The sequence below is a fragment of the Mus musculus genome, chromosome 1 (genome assembly GCF_000001635.26).
Source record: "Mus musculus strain C57BL/6J chromosome 1, GRCm38.p6 C57BL/6J".
In the NCBI taxonomy this organism is placed as follows: domain Eukaryota; kingdom Metazoa; phylum Chordata; class Mammalia; order Rodentia; family Muridae; genus Mus; species Mus musculus.
Window position 1 is genome coordinate 68095245 of NC_000067.6, and position 16487 is coordinate 68111731.

Below are 16487 nucleotides of genomic sequence, written 5' to 3' on the forward strand. Positions count from 1 at the left end.
TTTTCAAATTTAAAGCCATAATAAATCAAGCAATGTGTATGCTAAATGTGATTTTTAAAAAATTCGATGAAAAACATGGAGTTATATAAGAATTATAAAAAGTGCAAAACGTTTTATTAGGATGGGGCACAAGATGACATGATACAACAGTTAAGTGTATAATTTCCACTGTGCCTAACTATAGTATCGCCAGAACTTCAGGTTGAACATTTAGCATGCACCACGTCTTGCAATGGAGCTCTGATTGATATTCAATCACTGCTCATGTGAATTAACCCTGATCAGCTGTTGGAGGTAGTGTTTGTAACCTTTTCTTCCATGAAGTCTCTGAAGACTCACTATATTAATAGCATTTTTTTCTGTACTTAGTATTTCAGAGACTCCTGGGCAGACTATAAACTGTGAAGAAAGGTATAGAGTGTCTCTCTATGGCCCAGACTGTATTTGCCAGAATCTACCAGTCAAGAATTCCAAAGGAAGTGTTTCATCTTCAACCTGAAGATCATTAAAAAAAATGTCTTTGGGGATCACCATCAGCACTTTTATAAACTGCATACTGTTGTCACAATAATAAATACAAAACGGTGCCCATGTTAGTGTAAAGACTCAATGAAGGTGCTTAGCCAACAGAAAGCATATGCCTCCCAAATTCATAAATATATCCATCATTGAATGCAAAATTAAGAGTGTTAAAAACTTGAAAAGAATCCAGCCCCTGCAGCTTCCACAAGGACTTCCTACAGAAGAGAGTATGTCGGCCCGTGTGCCTCAAGATCACAGCAGAGTCAGTACAGCAGTGACTCCTGGAGCCCGTGGAGCAGGAAGCAACATCAAATGCACAGCAGTCTCAGATTACAGTATGTAAATCATTCTTAGTCAAAGGAAGTGTTTTCATTAAAATATGTATTGAATCCAGTCCAAAAATTTAAATAAATAAGGGATGCCAGAGCAAACTGACATGATCAAAATTAGCAGCTGTGTGGAGACGAGAGTAAAGGCAGAAAGAAACAAGAAGTTCAATTACTGTGTGATGAGTTCAGACAGCTACGGCCACTGAGAATGACAATAACTTGGAGAATAAAATGTAGACAGAGAGCAGCAGACAGAGACAGTCCTCATCAGTGATTACAAACATCAAACAGCAAGCAGGATCCTGCAGTTTCCCAAGTTGAAACTCAAGAAAAACATCATTATCATATAGGTAGGTAACAAACATAAAAGTCAAGCTAGTGAAAAATGAGTGGAATAGATCTGTTTGTAGTAGAAGGTCAAAACCAGATAGGTATTGTGGCATTGTAGAAGAGATGAAGAACTTTTAAAGAATGAAAAGTGTCACTGTCAAGTACTGTAGGGTCCAAATGGGTAACTAAAGAGGGACAGACCTTGACTTTGAAATGGTCATACTGGTGTGATATCTAATAGTAGTTAGCAATTGACACACTTGGGAAGAGGGAAATTTATCTGAGGAGTTGAATTGTCTCAATCAGCTGGGCCTGTGAGGCATTTTTTGATAACTGCTCACATGATATGGACCCCGATCGCTGCCTCCCAACCTATTTGACATAGAAGAGCCTAGACCAATGTGGATGGTGCCTCCCGTGTACAGGTGATCATGGACAGAGTAACTATGCACCGAAACAAGCCAGACTAAGAAAGCCAATTAGCAGCTTTTCTTTGTAGATTCTGCTTTAGTTCCTGCCATCAGGTTCCTGCCTTGAATTTTCCTATTGACTTCCCTAGGTGGACTATGATGGGGATATAGAAAGCAAATACAGCCTTTCCTCACCCAGGTGTTTGGTGAGTGTCTTATTACAGCAATAGAAAGCCACTAAGAGTTGATGACATGAAGAGTCACTGGATCACCATCAACTGAGGGGCAAGCAAAGATCTGAAGAGTAGGGATTCATAAGTGTGGTTTACTCAAATAACTATGCTGTCACTCTATGGTGAGCAAGTAAAGTTTGGATTGAGTATTTCTTACATCATGAGACAATTGTTATGTTTATAGAATATAGGAGAAGAAAAATGATACAGGCAGAGAAGAAACCATGTGGACAGCTCCTGTAAGGATGTGTTCAGGACTGCAGGGAAGGTGGCAGACCTTGTTGAAGGAGAAACATTCCACCTCCAAAGTGTTAAAGATGCTGGACACTAGAAGAGGACAAAAAATGGGGAAGTGTCATTCTTATCATCATTAATGTTCTCAGTGGATTGGGAGGCAGTGAGGAGGAGGGGGTCCACGTCATGTGAGCAAAGTGGAGAGAAAACAGAGGCAGAGAGGAGATTTGACATAGACTGAGGAAGGAAACCAATTTTAATTTTACACCAAAGCAGGCATGGAGTGCAGGGGATGATGACAGGTGTTAGAGGATATATATAGCACATCATTGTCACCAGAGCTAAAGAAACAGAGAACTTGGGTATTTGTGTTACATAAGGTTTGTTAGTGGGACAAGAAGACCAATAGAAGGACACCTGGGTAAAACCAATGTGTGAAAGTACAACAATATAAAACAAACACTACAACCCAAATTTTGCTTTGGACATTGGCAAGACTTCTGAAGTTGATCCCTTCTTTAGGGGTATTACTTCTTATTACTACCATGGCCTCAGAACATTTCTTTGAATTGAAATATTTGAAAAATAAAAATCAATTATTCCAAAGTGACACTTTAAAAATGGCAAGCACACAATCAATAATTCTATACAATTATATACAACCAACACTTAGCCACTGGGTCCTAGGTTTAATAAAGCTACAGACTTTTTAATCACCTGAGAGAGTAGTACAATGAAACAACACATAAAAGCTATGGAACCAAGCAAATGGATCTAAAGAAATGATTGACTTTCTGTCCTAAAAGATGAGGGGGTTGATTTTTCTATCAGACTCTATTTGAATCATAACATCCGTATTCCTTAGCAATTATGATCATGTTTGGCAAAACTGGACTCCCTTTGTTTGACTTTACGGTATTCAATTTCATTTTTAAAACATCTAATGCAAATTTAATACTTTTATCTTTTATGACAAGACTTAGCTCACTCTGAAATAATCACTGTATTAATATTTTTTACCCATTCAAATAGTTCAATTCATTATTACAAAACAGCAAGCATCCCCAGCCTGTCATTAATTCCTACTGTTTTAATTACAAGAAAAAAATACTCCATGGAAAGCTTTTGTGGATAATGGCACCATAAACACAATCATATGCAAAGATATGAAAATAAAAGCAAGAACTTCTTTCTACTTTAGTATTCTAGTAGAAATACAACGTTTTTGTGAGAAAATTATAATGTCTGTTAAAATATAAAAGTTCCTTCTTGGAATTAAATAACACACAACACACACACACACACACACACACACACACACACACACACACACACACACACAGATAGACCCACCACCACAACAAACACACATTTCTTAGAGGTTTCTACTTCTTAGTTCATGTTTCTCTTCTCTGGTACCATGACAACCTATATTCAGAGGTAGCACTTTTGTAAATTTGTTCCACTTCTGCTCAGATTTTGCAAATATTTTTCACTTCTTTCCAAACACGTTCTGTTCTTCTGTCTTCATACTGTGATTACACGTAGATGATGGTTGCAATGTCAAGAGATTCCCAGTATTTGAATTTTAAATTGAAATGTTATATAAAATTTGCACAGAAACCTAACCCAATTTCAGGACTTGGTTGAATGTTTACATTGTAACATTTACAGGTTTAACACATTATTTAAAATATACGTTGAGAATGTTGTGTGAGGCTGAAGAATGTTGTGTGTGGCTCAGTGGTTAAGAGCACTAGCAATTCTTCTAGAAGTCCTAAGATCAATGCCACATGGTGGCTCCATGGGATCTGATGCCCCTCCTCTCTAATGTCCTCTTCTGGCATTGAGGCATACATGCAAATAGAATATTCACATACATACATGCAATACATAAGTAAATAAATTAAAAACAAACAAACAAAAAGAATGTAGCTGTGATTTGTGTTTGTAAGGAGATGGTCATAGTGTATTTCCATAGACATTATAGTCGTTACTTTTAATCTAAGTAAGAGAACATTTCCAAAGGGAACTCTTATATTGTCAGGTGCAAACAATGAGTTTAAGGGTAGTCAGTACTAGAGAATAATCTGCCTAAAGGAAAATACTTGTGCAGATACTTAAAATCTAAGCAATGGTAGCCGGGCATGGTGGCGCACACCTTTAATCCCAGCACTCGGGAGGCAGAGGCAGGCAAATTTCTGAGTTCGAGGCCAGCCATGTCTACAAAGTGAGTTCCAGGACAGCCAGGGCTATACAGAGAAACCCTGTCTCAAAAAGAAAGAAAGAAAGAAAGGAAGGAAGAAAGAAAGAAAGAAAGAAAGAAAGAAAGAAAGAAAGAAAGGAAGAAAGAAAACAAACAAAAACAACAACAACAAAAATATCTAAGCAATGGTATGTATATCTTACCACTTCTCATATTCATAGATCATTCACTGCAGATGGTGAGAAACCATACAACTGTGAAGGTACAAAGGTGTTTATACACAGTGAATGAAAAAATGAATGGAGAAATTGCTTCTTAACAACAGAGAGAAACTACAATTCCATTTTGAAGGGTTAGTGAAGATTATTTTTATTAGAACTACAAATGTGTCAGTAAAAACTCTCCTTTTTCTTTAATATGATCACAATTTTCTAGTAAGGAATTACTTTACCAAAATGTCTTAAATATTCATGTATTATAGACCTATAATAAATGTCTGTTAACATAGAGGTCATAATTTTGTGTGTGTGTGAAAAATGTATCAGTTGCATATTAAGAACTGCACTAAGAAGCTGGGCAGTGGTGGCTCACGCCTTTAATACCAGCACTTGGAAGGCAGAGGAAGGTGGATTTCAGAGTTTGAGGCCAGCCTGGTCTTCAGAGTGAGTTCCAGGACAGCCAGAGCTACACAGAGAAACCATATCTAGAAAAACAAAACAAAACAAAACAACAACAACAACAAGGAACTGCACTAAGAACTCATCTCATTTAATTTGCTAATTGATGGCCACTTTCCAAATCTTAAAATATTTAAACTATCTTATGGGAAAATATCATATTCAGTTAAAGATAATCAATGCAGCAACATGCTCCCAGCTAAGACCAACCAATATATTTATTGCTCATATATTGTCTACCTTTCAGTGTCCATTTCAATCACCTTTATAAACTAAGATTATATGCACACAAAATGCTGATTATTACCTAATAGTATAGTCCAATATAGATTGTAATACATTTTTAGAATTTCTAACATACTGGTGACACATTTTGTGAATTTCCATCTGATACATATAGCAGAATTAAGAAAAGAAAATCTTGTGAGGCTATGCCAGTACCTGGCAAACACAGAAGTGGATGCTCATCTATTGGATGGAACACATGGCCCCTAATGGAGGAGCTAGAGAAAGTACCCAAGGAGCTGAAGGGGTCTGCAACCCTATAGGAGGAACAGCAATATGAACTAACCAGTACTCTCTGAGCTCGTGTCTCTAGCTGAATATGTAGCAGAAGATGGCCTAATCGGCCATCATTGGGCCCTTGGTCTTGCAAAGATTATATGTCCCAGCACAGGGGAATGGCAGGGCCTGGAAGCTGGAGTGGGTGGGTTGGGGAGCAGGGTGGTGGGGGGGAGGGTATAAGGGACTTTTGGGAATAGCATTTGAATTGTAAATGAAGAAAATATCTAATAAAAAATGAAAAAAAAAAGAAAATCACATTTTCACTTCATCATCCAAGATATGCGTTGGATAGCACCATATGGATGGTGGAATATTAGAATGGGTATATAAATAAGATGTTCCCTCAAGGGCTTAACTACTGAACGGAGTCTCATGATTTCTACTTTAGAACTAGTTCCAGTTTCAGTTAGTATTTTTACCCATTAACAGTTTTCAGTTAAGGTATAGGTCTTTATTAAATTATCAGATAGATATGCATTATGCCCTAACTGTAAATTGATCTTTAACTCATGAAAGTGTTAGTTGTTGCTTTGAGCTGGAGAGTAAGTAGCTAATATTCAGTATTAAAGCTGGACAGACACCATTCATATGCAATTTAGATTAAATCTGTGTATAAAATAGCAAGTACATATACCATCTGTGGAGAAATAGCCTCAACCTAATAAATATGTATCATGTAAAACAGCAGCTTTATTACCCAAATGAAGTTATAAAACACAAATCTGGCTTTCATTTAAAAAAGGAAAAAGTTAATTTCATGGGAATGAGACATTACCTATAGGAATATTTGAGATATTGGCTACAATATTCTTTGCTAAAGAAAAGATAGATAGCATGTATGTAGCCAGGCTTTGAAGGAAATAAGAACAAATCCCAAGAGACTATCAGTCAATAAGTATTTATTTAGAATCTACTATATTCTAGCCACATGACATAACAGCAGCACTTACATAATAGAAAAAGATTACATAGTACTTAATATAAGTACCTTCCCACACACTTTACATAACTCCATAAGCTACATATTATTATTAGTCCCACTTTGCAGATAATGAAACTGGAGACAAAAGTGGTGAAGTTGTTTTCCCACACAAAGGCAAAGAACTGGAATTTTAACTGAAGTAATCTCTTCTTGGGCCTAGTGAATGGCACGTGCAGAACAGGTGGTAGAGGTGTGTGGGATTAGACCAGACAGTTAAGAAACCAATGTGGCTGCACAGGGAGAGCACTGGGTGTGAGACATGGGTAGAGATGCATAGCGGGGAACACATAGGACTTTGGTGTCCACACTAGGGGTTTTGAGTCTCTGGAGTAATGAAAGTCATATAGGTGGTATAGCAGGGGAAATTGTAAAGTATATGACTGAGTGACGTGTCAGGGAAATTCTCTTCATCCCAGTGTGCCAAATTGGTCAGGGACATGAGAAATATGGACTATCGATTTTTAAAAACTAGAGACAGTGTAAGCCAGACTTGGGAGAGCCATGGTATAGGGGTGAGGATGATGAGATGTAGATTGGAAAGAAATTAAAGAGAAAATATTAGTGATATCTAATATAGGAGAAATACAAACTCGAGAGACAGGAACAGTTGTGGAAATTTCCAGATTTGTAGCTGTGCTACTGAATGGATGATGAATAGGCAGGACTTGGTAATATGCTCCTCAAACATGCCTTCTTCCATTTTTAACAACTGGAATACTACCTTCCCACCAGGATGTTTTTAAATCCTTGTAATGCTGGATTTTCCTTCAGAGGACTTATTGCCACCTGACACTGTGTGAATCTCCTGTTTATTTACCTACTGTTGTCTGTTTTGCTGACTACAATGAGAAGGACTCCTAGTGTGTTGCTTATATTCATGGTATTCTGTATACATTACGGGAGAGTCTCTTGCAACCAACTTTTATCAGTCAAATGAATGAATGGACTGCCAACAAAAGACAGACAGTCAGATTATAGTTGTCCAGAGTCAAGAGCAATACAGGAGATCAACAAACCAGAGTATCAGAGGAAGGATTAAAGGAGCCAGAGGGGTCAAGGACACCCCCTGGAAATCCAAAGAATCAATGGGGCCAGAGTGGCCCATAGAGACTGAACTGACAAGCAGGGTGCATACATAGGACTGATCTATCCTCTGTATGTAAAATGTGTTGTGCAGTTTGGTCTTCATGAGTGACTTATAACAGCATGAGCAGCGCCTGTCTCTGACTCTCTTGCCTACTTTTAAGACACTATACCCTAAGTGGGCAGCCTTATCTATCCTCAAAGGAGAATATGTATGTAGTCTTACTGCAACTTGACATGCTAAGGCTGGTTAATTTCCACAGGAGCCTCTCATTTTCTGAAGAGAAAGGGAGAAGTTTGAGGGGAGGGGAGGAGAACTGTGATCAAGATATAAAGTAAATAAATAAGTTAATTATAAAAAAGAATAGTGGATAGTCACTAGATACCAGATATTGGAAATATTAAGTTGTGAGGAGTAAATTTTTACCACATGTACGCTTGGCTTATTTTGTTATGCCTTCACCAGAATATTTGATTAACCTAGGAATTCTAAGACATTTAGCTTTCATATGTCCTTATGCAGAAGTAGTGTTCCTCTTGAGAAATAGCTTAACTTCCATAGAATCCTCACATGCACTCATAACTGATTAAAAGTTGACCAACTATCTTTATGCCAAAGAGAAATTTTAATTTTGTGTTGGTGTGTATTGAGATGGGCTTTACTATAAAGCCTATTCTGGTCTAAATCTCACAATCCTCCTGCCTCAGCACTCCAAATCCTAGAACTCCAATTATGTACTACTGTGTCAACCAGAAAGATTTCAAGTTCTAGTTTCTGTTTCATGGAGTACATATGCCACAAAATATCTAAAGAAGCTAAATTTTATTTATAAATGAAAAAAAAACATTGTCTCTTTTTTTAACTATTCCTTGCATGCCCATTAATGAATCCATGTCTGATCCACACAAAAACAAAATAACATGGTAGTTCTGTTACAAATTTGAATTTCTAGAGGATTATTTATCTTGATATGGTGCTGGCAAAAGTAAACCATCGTAAATGATGTCACTGAATTCTTCCTTTGAAACTTCATTTTTGCAGATTTTTCAAGAATACTGCATTGATAGGGAACCTCAACAGCTTCTACCTAAAACACTGTTATCACTACACATGTTAAAATGATACAGCATTTATAATTAACAGTTTATGAATGCCAGATAATTTAATCAACATAAAATTGCATTGTATAAGAAAATAGATGATTTAATCTCAGTGATAAGAAGTGATTAAATATGTCTCCTAGTATTTTAATTTGGTTAGAAGAAGACCCTGGGAACTGAATAATTTTCATCTTTAATATATTTTCCCTGATACCAGGTTGTGATAAGAAAATTTGTCGTTTAGCTTTTCAATGTCTTGCTCTCTCTTTATTAATTGTCATATGAGTCTTCTCATTCCACTTACTGGCTAATAGTCTCAGCCATCAATGAAATAATGACATTTCCTGAATTTGACTTAATTAAAAATTCATATAGTTCTCACCTAATAAGAATATAATCAAATTCATTTTTAACGTTTAAGGATTTTGCAACCCAGAGCTCAATATACTAAGACACTAGGTGTTATTCAGGGCCAGTGTATAACTCCTGAGAGCTGTTCACATTACAAATTTTTGGTTATTTGGTTTCATGGTATTTATCAGAATTCTTTTACTTTTCATAATCTTCCAGTTTTTATATTCTATGATTATTTAATAGCAACACTAAATAATTATTATTTTAGAGAGAGAGCAAGCGAGCATGTAACAGACAAAATAGCACGTGAAAATAAAGTATCCATTTTTTTTAACTACACAGACTAGATGCATATCTAAACAAAATGCACTAACACTTTTCTAAATGTATGTAGTTATATTAGAGTTCTTTGGCCTTAATTCCATTCACATGTATTATAATTCATTTCATTCACAAGCAGAGAAGCAGACAGGATTCCCAGGACAATAGGTGTACTTTGTGTTGGATCAGGCTACCATTAAAAATGTGTTATGGTAACTAAGCCATCTGCTCACTTGCTGTTTTGTGGAGCTGCTTATCTGCGTTAATGTACCTCCACATCTTGTTCCACGGTGTACCGGCATCACTTCAGAAGCTATCAAGGAAAATGTACAAGACACTAACAACTTGTAAGCAGTAGTAAAACACAGAAACAGTATAAATTCTCAGAAGAGGAAACGTTTAATAATGAATCAACCACAAAAGTTCTAATTTACATTACAGTTCAAGGGTCTCCAAATGTCTTCGAGCAGAGACCACAAGGGACTTTCTAGACATTCATCTAAAATTGGAGTGTATGGATTTCCAATCTTTTTCAACTGGCAAAATACAGCTTATCAGTTTTTATTGATTGAGATAATATTATGAATTAATATTAGAGCACACCCAATATTTTCCATTGGGAAATTTTTATTTTCTCTTCCTTCCTTTCTTCCTTCCTTCCTTCCTTCCTTCCTTCCTTCCTTCCTTCCTTCCTTCCTTCCTTTCTTCCTTTCCTTCTTTCTTTCTTCCTTCCTCCATTCCTTTATTCCTTCCTTCCTTCCTTCCTTCCTTCCTTCCTTTCTTTCTTTCTTTCTTTCTTTCTTTCTTTCTTTCTTTCTTTCTTTCTTTCTTTCTTTCTTTCTCTCTCTCTCTCTCTCTCTCTCTTTCTTTCTTTCTTTCTTTTCTTTCTTCCTTTTTCTTTACCAAAGACCTCTATATTGACTACTTATGTAAAATATCTGCCTGTAAAATTGGTTGTAATTTGAGAATACTTATGTTGAGAGTATGGCTAATTTAATGCTTATGAGCTCATGGGTAAAAGCTTTGACACATTAAGCATTCAATACCATATGTGTGTGTGTGTGTGTAATTTACAAAACTGGAAATGAACTCAGTTGATTCAACAACCATGCATCTTCTCACTTTACATTTACCACTTCAATAACATTTTGAACATAGCATTGGCATCAGCTCTCCAATCTATAGAAGACACAAAACCTGAAACATTAAGATTTCATAAAATGTGAATTTCTACCTTAAGTCTTTTCTTTGTATTAGTAGTTTAAGGACTTTTTTTTCAAAAATAAAATAAAAGTAGAAAAGCTGAATTTTAAAGATCTTATATGACAAGAGGAAGCCACAGTAGATGTCAGTCAGAGGCTTATTAGCTTAATTTTTAACTTCACACCTCTTAGTCCTGATTTTAATTGGGATCATTGTAATTGATGGTATTTAGTGTCTAGAAAGAGAGACCCATGAGGGCCCCATTAGCCTTCTTGGGATAACAAGCAAAGGTAATAACTTCTCCTATTAAGCAAACAAAGACCGTGGCCAACTCTCATTTGGCTTGTCGGTGCCTTCTCTCTAGGAGAGCTCTGCCTCCTTTCTTGTATACTTGGCTAGTCAGCCAGCCCACAAAGTGTGCTGTCAGTATTGCCTGGCAAATTTTAAACCATTTTCGAAATAAGACACTTAAAATTCTAGGAAGCATTCTTTCATTGCACATGGTTAACTGAAAGCCAAGAGCATGCACAGTCCTCCATGGAGCTCCTCCATGTACCTTCTACGTCTGTCACTAATAAACGTCATTAGCCCACTGGAACAGAAATCCCCCTGCTTAATATGCTCATTTATTTTAATAAAAAGTGCTCTGACACAGATGGCTTACATTTCTCCACAGTACTAGGTAATCTACTATCCACTAGCGACTGAAAACCGAAGCTCTCTGGTGGAGTTAGGGTAATGCTTCCACACGCGCGATATGAGAAGCTATTTGGGGGGGGGTGTTGTAGGAAACCCAATGGGATGGCTATTTGGCTATCACAAATATTTAAATATCCATATGCCAAGGTTATGGGGACCACAGATTCCAAGTGATGCTTGATAGCTCCATGAACAGCAGGTGGCAGCACTGTTCAGCTACTTGTGCTTTGTTTTTTGTTTTGTCAATAGAAATCACTTTTTTTTTAAACCATAAGAGCCAGAATAATAATAATAGGGTTTTAAAAGGCATTAAATGTTTTCAACTTACAGTGTAGAACCCACTTGTATTTTTTAGTAATTTAGGAATATTAGTTAAAGTGAGTCCCTAAGAAATGAATCACGAACAAGTCCGCATTATGATATGACTTTCTTTCCTAGTACTGGCTCACTTTTTATTTTGCCTTAATGCTCTCAATGATTGAACTAAAATACAAACAAACATTGGGTGTATCTACAAGAGGAGCACTCAGAAATTAAGGGCCCATATGTCCTTAAGTTTTAGAAACTTCAAGAGGCATTTTGTGCTTTAAGTACCCTCTCAGACTCTTCAGATTTTACATATCTTACTAACTCATCTAGTAATAAACTTGCTTTGGATAAATTTTCAAGAAAATAACTAGGCATTTTATTCGGCTCTAAGCATAGGATTTCAATCGCTTGAGGATTCAGGCATTAAGCATATGGGGGATTTACACTAGCATACCAGCATATACTTTCTCATGGGCACTCAAATATGCCAGCTTCTTGCAAATATGTTCATGTGTGTATGTCAATCCATACCCACAACAACTAAGGAATTTCATATAAGATGTATCCATTAAGTCTAGTGGTTTTGTCATCTGTTAAAAGGGTGACAGAAGCCAGGAATAGATAAGACATGCTTTTAATCCCAGCATTAGGGAGGAAGACGTGGGAATGTCTCCAAGTTTTGTTGTGAGACGTGTACAAGGGGATGTATTTTACATCTCTTCCTTTTATGCCTGGTTTTTCTCTAGCTAGTCATCCCCCGAATCACTGTAAATATGTTACATATTACCTTTGTATTCCTAGGACTTAGCCCTGCATCCCACAAAGTTTAGATACTCATCAAACACAGTTTTGCAATATTGAACAATTACAAATTTTTAAAATGGCAATGGTCAGTCTTAAGAGGCTGCCCCTCTCTTCATTAACAATCAAATAAATCCTCATGATCTCAAATTCAAATCTTAAAACATATACATTTTAAATATATACAGGGGACTTAAACATAGGTATTCCAGTGGCTTATAACAGCATATCATCTTGCACAGGCAACTCTTTGTGAATGACCCTTCATTTTCTAGGAAGATCCCATGAATACATCCATGCTTTCATTCCTGATAACAATTGAGTGAAAAAATACTTAATACTAAGGAACTTAGGTCTTCAAAACTTAAAACAAACAAACAAAACAAGAACCCTAAATCATCATCTTTCTACAGTACACCTTGTGAAAAGCACACAGGAACGACTGGCTTCGCTGGAGCTGGCCACATTAAGCCTACATCGGAACTCAGGGATATTCCAGAGCAAATGGTTCACAGTTATTAGGCTAAAAAGAACAGCTTCTCTTAAAAGCTATGTGTTTTCAAAGATATAAATCTGTGTGATGTTGCCTAAAATCTTCTACTCACCCAACTTACAGACAGTTTTTGACTAAATGCCACATATGCTAGACATTTTAATAACAGAAAAGAGATGTAATCTTGGTGATTATTATTCCTGTTGAGATCATCAGTGAGGAGCAATATGGCAGCCTTAATCTTCACTTTCTTTGGAGAGGTAGCATACCATCATATATCAGAAGAACATGTATAACATCAAGCAAGTCAGGTTAGAACTTAGGCTTGAAGAAGAGCTGTCAGGCCAGGGCCATTGTGTGTGTCAACCACTGGTCTCTAATTTCCCTTTGAGATGTGAAAGTCACAGAGGACTGCGTTTCAGTCGGATAAACCTAACACACAAGATAGAGCTACATTCACATGGTAAGTAGTACAGCCTTGTTGTTGCTCACGTCTTCGGTTATGAGTCTCGAGGGGCTATTGCTGTCAATCTCCTTAGGCGAAATTGTCACAGCAGCCTATCACTCTTCTGGTCCAGTTGAAAACACTAATCCAAGAAGATACTGCTCCATTGTAACTCTCTTGTTAATTCGGAGACTCAGCTTTGCACCAAGGACAGTGGCCATTCTACAGGGGTTCGAATCAAATTCCCATGAAGAAAATCAGGCAGTGCTTTGGTTCATTCTCCTTCTGCATACCTCATATTACTTTTTCTTCCTGCGTTTTTCCGTTTACAGTGAAGTTACGTACTTCTTCAGCTACCATACATGTGCAACCCTGAAGAGTGGGAAGCTAACCCATAAGAGACAGGACACTGAATAAACTGCTTCACCTTTATCCTCCGGAGGGTCCTTCTACGCTGGAATTGTTCAGATGGCAGGAGGGTTGCCCCCAAAGATCAGAACTATCTCTGACTATCACTTTTCTGAAACTGTACTCTCTGAAAAGGAACACTTGCAAGCTTCTGCCTCAAGCTTTGCTTTCTGGAGAGCTCAGACAAAAATACACAATACTGACAAAAACAGAAAATCCAAACCAAATATTCAATGAAATCCTTCAGACTTTACCAGTACTCCTAAAATCTTATACAAACACTGAAACAAGCAAAGTCATACTTTTTGAAGCGCAAGGAAAAGTATAAATAGGAGTGAATGATTTGACTAAGTATTGTAGAATAGCAGGGCTTCCTTTTTCTTCTTGTGCAGTATAAAATGCTTAAAAAATCACAATATTCTGAAATTAATTGATAATTTTTTTCACTTAGCATAAACATTTAAAAATTATTTTTTCCATTTTTTATTAGATATTTTCTTTATTTACATTTCATATGCTATCTTGAAAGTTCCCTATACTCTCCCCCTGCCCTGCTCCCCTACCCACCCACTCCTACTTCTTGGCCCTGGTGTTCCCCAGTACTGGGGCATAGCAAAAAATGACTATCATAGAAACTCCTAAATTACATTTCCCAGGGTTCCTGATCATTAGCCCTCATCTGAAGCTTCAATTCACTCCCTCACAAGTGACTGATCATACAACATGAGTATCATGCATGAGCATATATTTCAAAAAGATTGAAAAGAGGTAAGTTTCTCCTTAAATTTTTTATTTGCTTTAACTAAGCTGCAGACTAGAAGGTTTTCCTGTGGTCCACACACACACACACACACACACACACACACACACACACACACACACACACACACACTTTTCCTTTCTCTCTCTCTCTCTCTCTCTCTCTCTCTCTCTCTCTCTCTCTCTCTCTCTCCTCCATGCTCTTTAACCCTCAGAATTATCCTTTCCTTTACTATTTCTTGTGTTCTTTTGTTTTCCCTAACTTCTCTCAAAACATCTTTTCATTTCCTGTCTCATGGACCCTATTTCTTTCTATGATATATGATACATCTTCTTTCAGGAAGAGATTTAGAATAAATAATTATGAAAATGCTTAGGCCACTGACCTAACTGCAGTCTTACCCTGATGGCCTCTATTGGAATACCTTAGTACTTCACTTATATTTTTATTTTTTTAAAAGTGATTATGACTATTAGGGTTGGGAAGATGTTCAGTGGTTAAGAGCATTTGCTACTCTTGCAGAAGATCGTGGTTTGGTTTTACCATCATCATGGAGACATGGAGACTCCCAACCATCTACAACTCCAACATTAAGGGACCTGACATCTTTGTCTGACCTCTGCAGGTATTGCAGGCAGGTTGTGTACAGATATACCTGCAGGCAAGAACATTCACACACATAAAATAAAAATTAAAAATATCGTAATAATTTAAAAAGTGTGATTCTACTACTCTGCATCTAAGAAAGTAGTTTGAAATAAAATGATTATCTCATTTGAATCTGAGTAGGAAAGTGTAAAATTTTCTTTACATCATTGTTTATATCTACAGTGGTCACTGAGCTGAGCCACTATAACGATAATACACATATATGTGCACGCAAACCTTTGGTGCATCGTGTCTTGTTAGCATTAGGTAATTAGATTAAAGAGAGGAAAAATAGAAATATAGAATTAATTAGAGACATCGTAAAAGACTGAAAAAATGTAAAGATCTCTTTCTGTTTCTCTCTGTGCGTCTCTGTTTGGGTGTGAGTGTGATTGTGTGTGTGTGTGCATTTGTAAGGATGAGTGTGAACATGGCATGGGGCAAATGTGGAGATCAGAACACAACATCTGATGTACTTTGGAACTTGTTTGAGACAAGTTTTTCATGTTGTTCCGATGAGTATATATCAGACTAGTGGGCATGTGTGCTTCCAGGTATTTACCTGTCTTTGCCTTCCATCTTCCTATCGGAGGGTTGAGATTACTGGCTCTTACACTATAGCGTTCAGATTTTACTTGCGTTCTCAGGATTCAAATTCAGCTCTTCCTTCTCATACAGCAACATTTTTACCCTCTGAGCCATTTGCCCAGGACAGAGGCTTCCCATTTTTAAGCTAGTTTGCTCAAGGTCTTAATTCAGAATTGACTATTTTGTTTCTCAGAATTTCATTATCCCTAGAAAAAAATTAGCATTTCTAAAGTGTCCATTGGAATTAATATCATTTTTTGAAAATATTTTGTAATAAATTATTCATTTAAGATGAAAGTCATATCAAATTTCCCAGTGTTTTAGTTTAGTCTTTATTTAATTAGCTGGTATTAAATCTGAAGTTATAACTCTAGAGCTCAAAACCAATATTGGTTTCTCTTTCTCTTTAGTCAGTTTCAAAGTAAGTTTTGAGTTCCCTTTTCTTACAAAGAAAAAAGTAATACATTGAAGGTTGCACCAAAATTAATTGTGGATAAATAATAATTCGATGCTTCTTAGAAATAAACTGCCAAACTATTTTGCAAATGAAGGGAGCAGCAGAGTTGTAAAAGTCAGAGGTGGTCAATAACAATAGTATCAAGGAAACAGTGATTTTCCCATGTAACAGGGCAGGTACACCAATGAACTCAACAATTAGAACAGCATGCATAAGACCTGTACAAGCTCCAAGTCTTGCTCAGACAGAATGCTAGCACATGTGTAAAAGGTGGACCTGTAATTTCAACAGGAGCTGAGGAGGAGAGGTACTAGGATTTGATAGCTGTGG

At 36.8% G+C, this 16487-nt stretch overlaps 1 protein-coding gene across 5 annotated transcripts in view; it reads right to left on the reverse strand.

The window, feature by feature from the left end:
* Erbb4 (erb-b2 receptor tyrosine kinase 4) overlaps positions 1–16487 on the reverse strand; it is a 1076693-nt gene that overhangs the window by 63361 nt on the left and 996845 nt on the right. The window contains exon 21 of one of the 5 annotated variants that reach the window (XM_006495695.4): positions 10202–13518. The exons of the other annotated variants lie outside the window; for them this stretch is intronic. Coding sequence (XP_006495758.1) covers positions 13477–13518 — 42 coding nt within the window. The 3' untranslated portion in view covers positions 10202–13476. Of the gene's footprint in view, positions 1–10201; positions 13519–16487 lie in introns of those variants that run through there. 5 annotated transcript variants of the gene reach the window in all.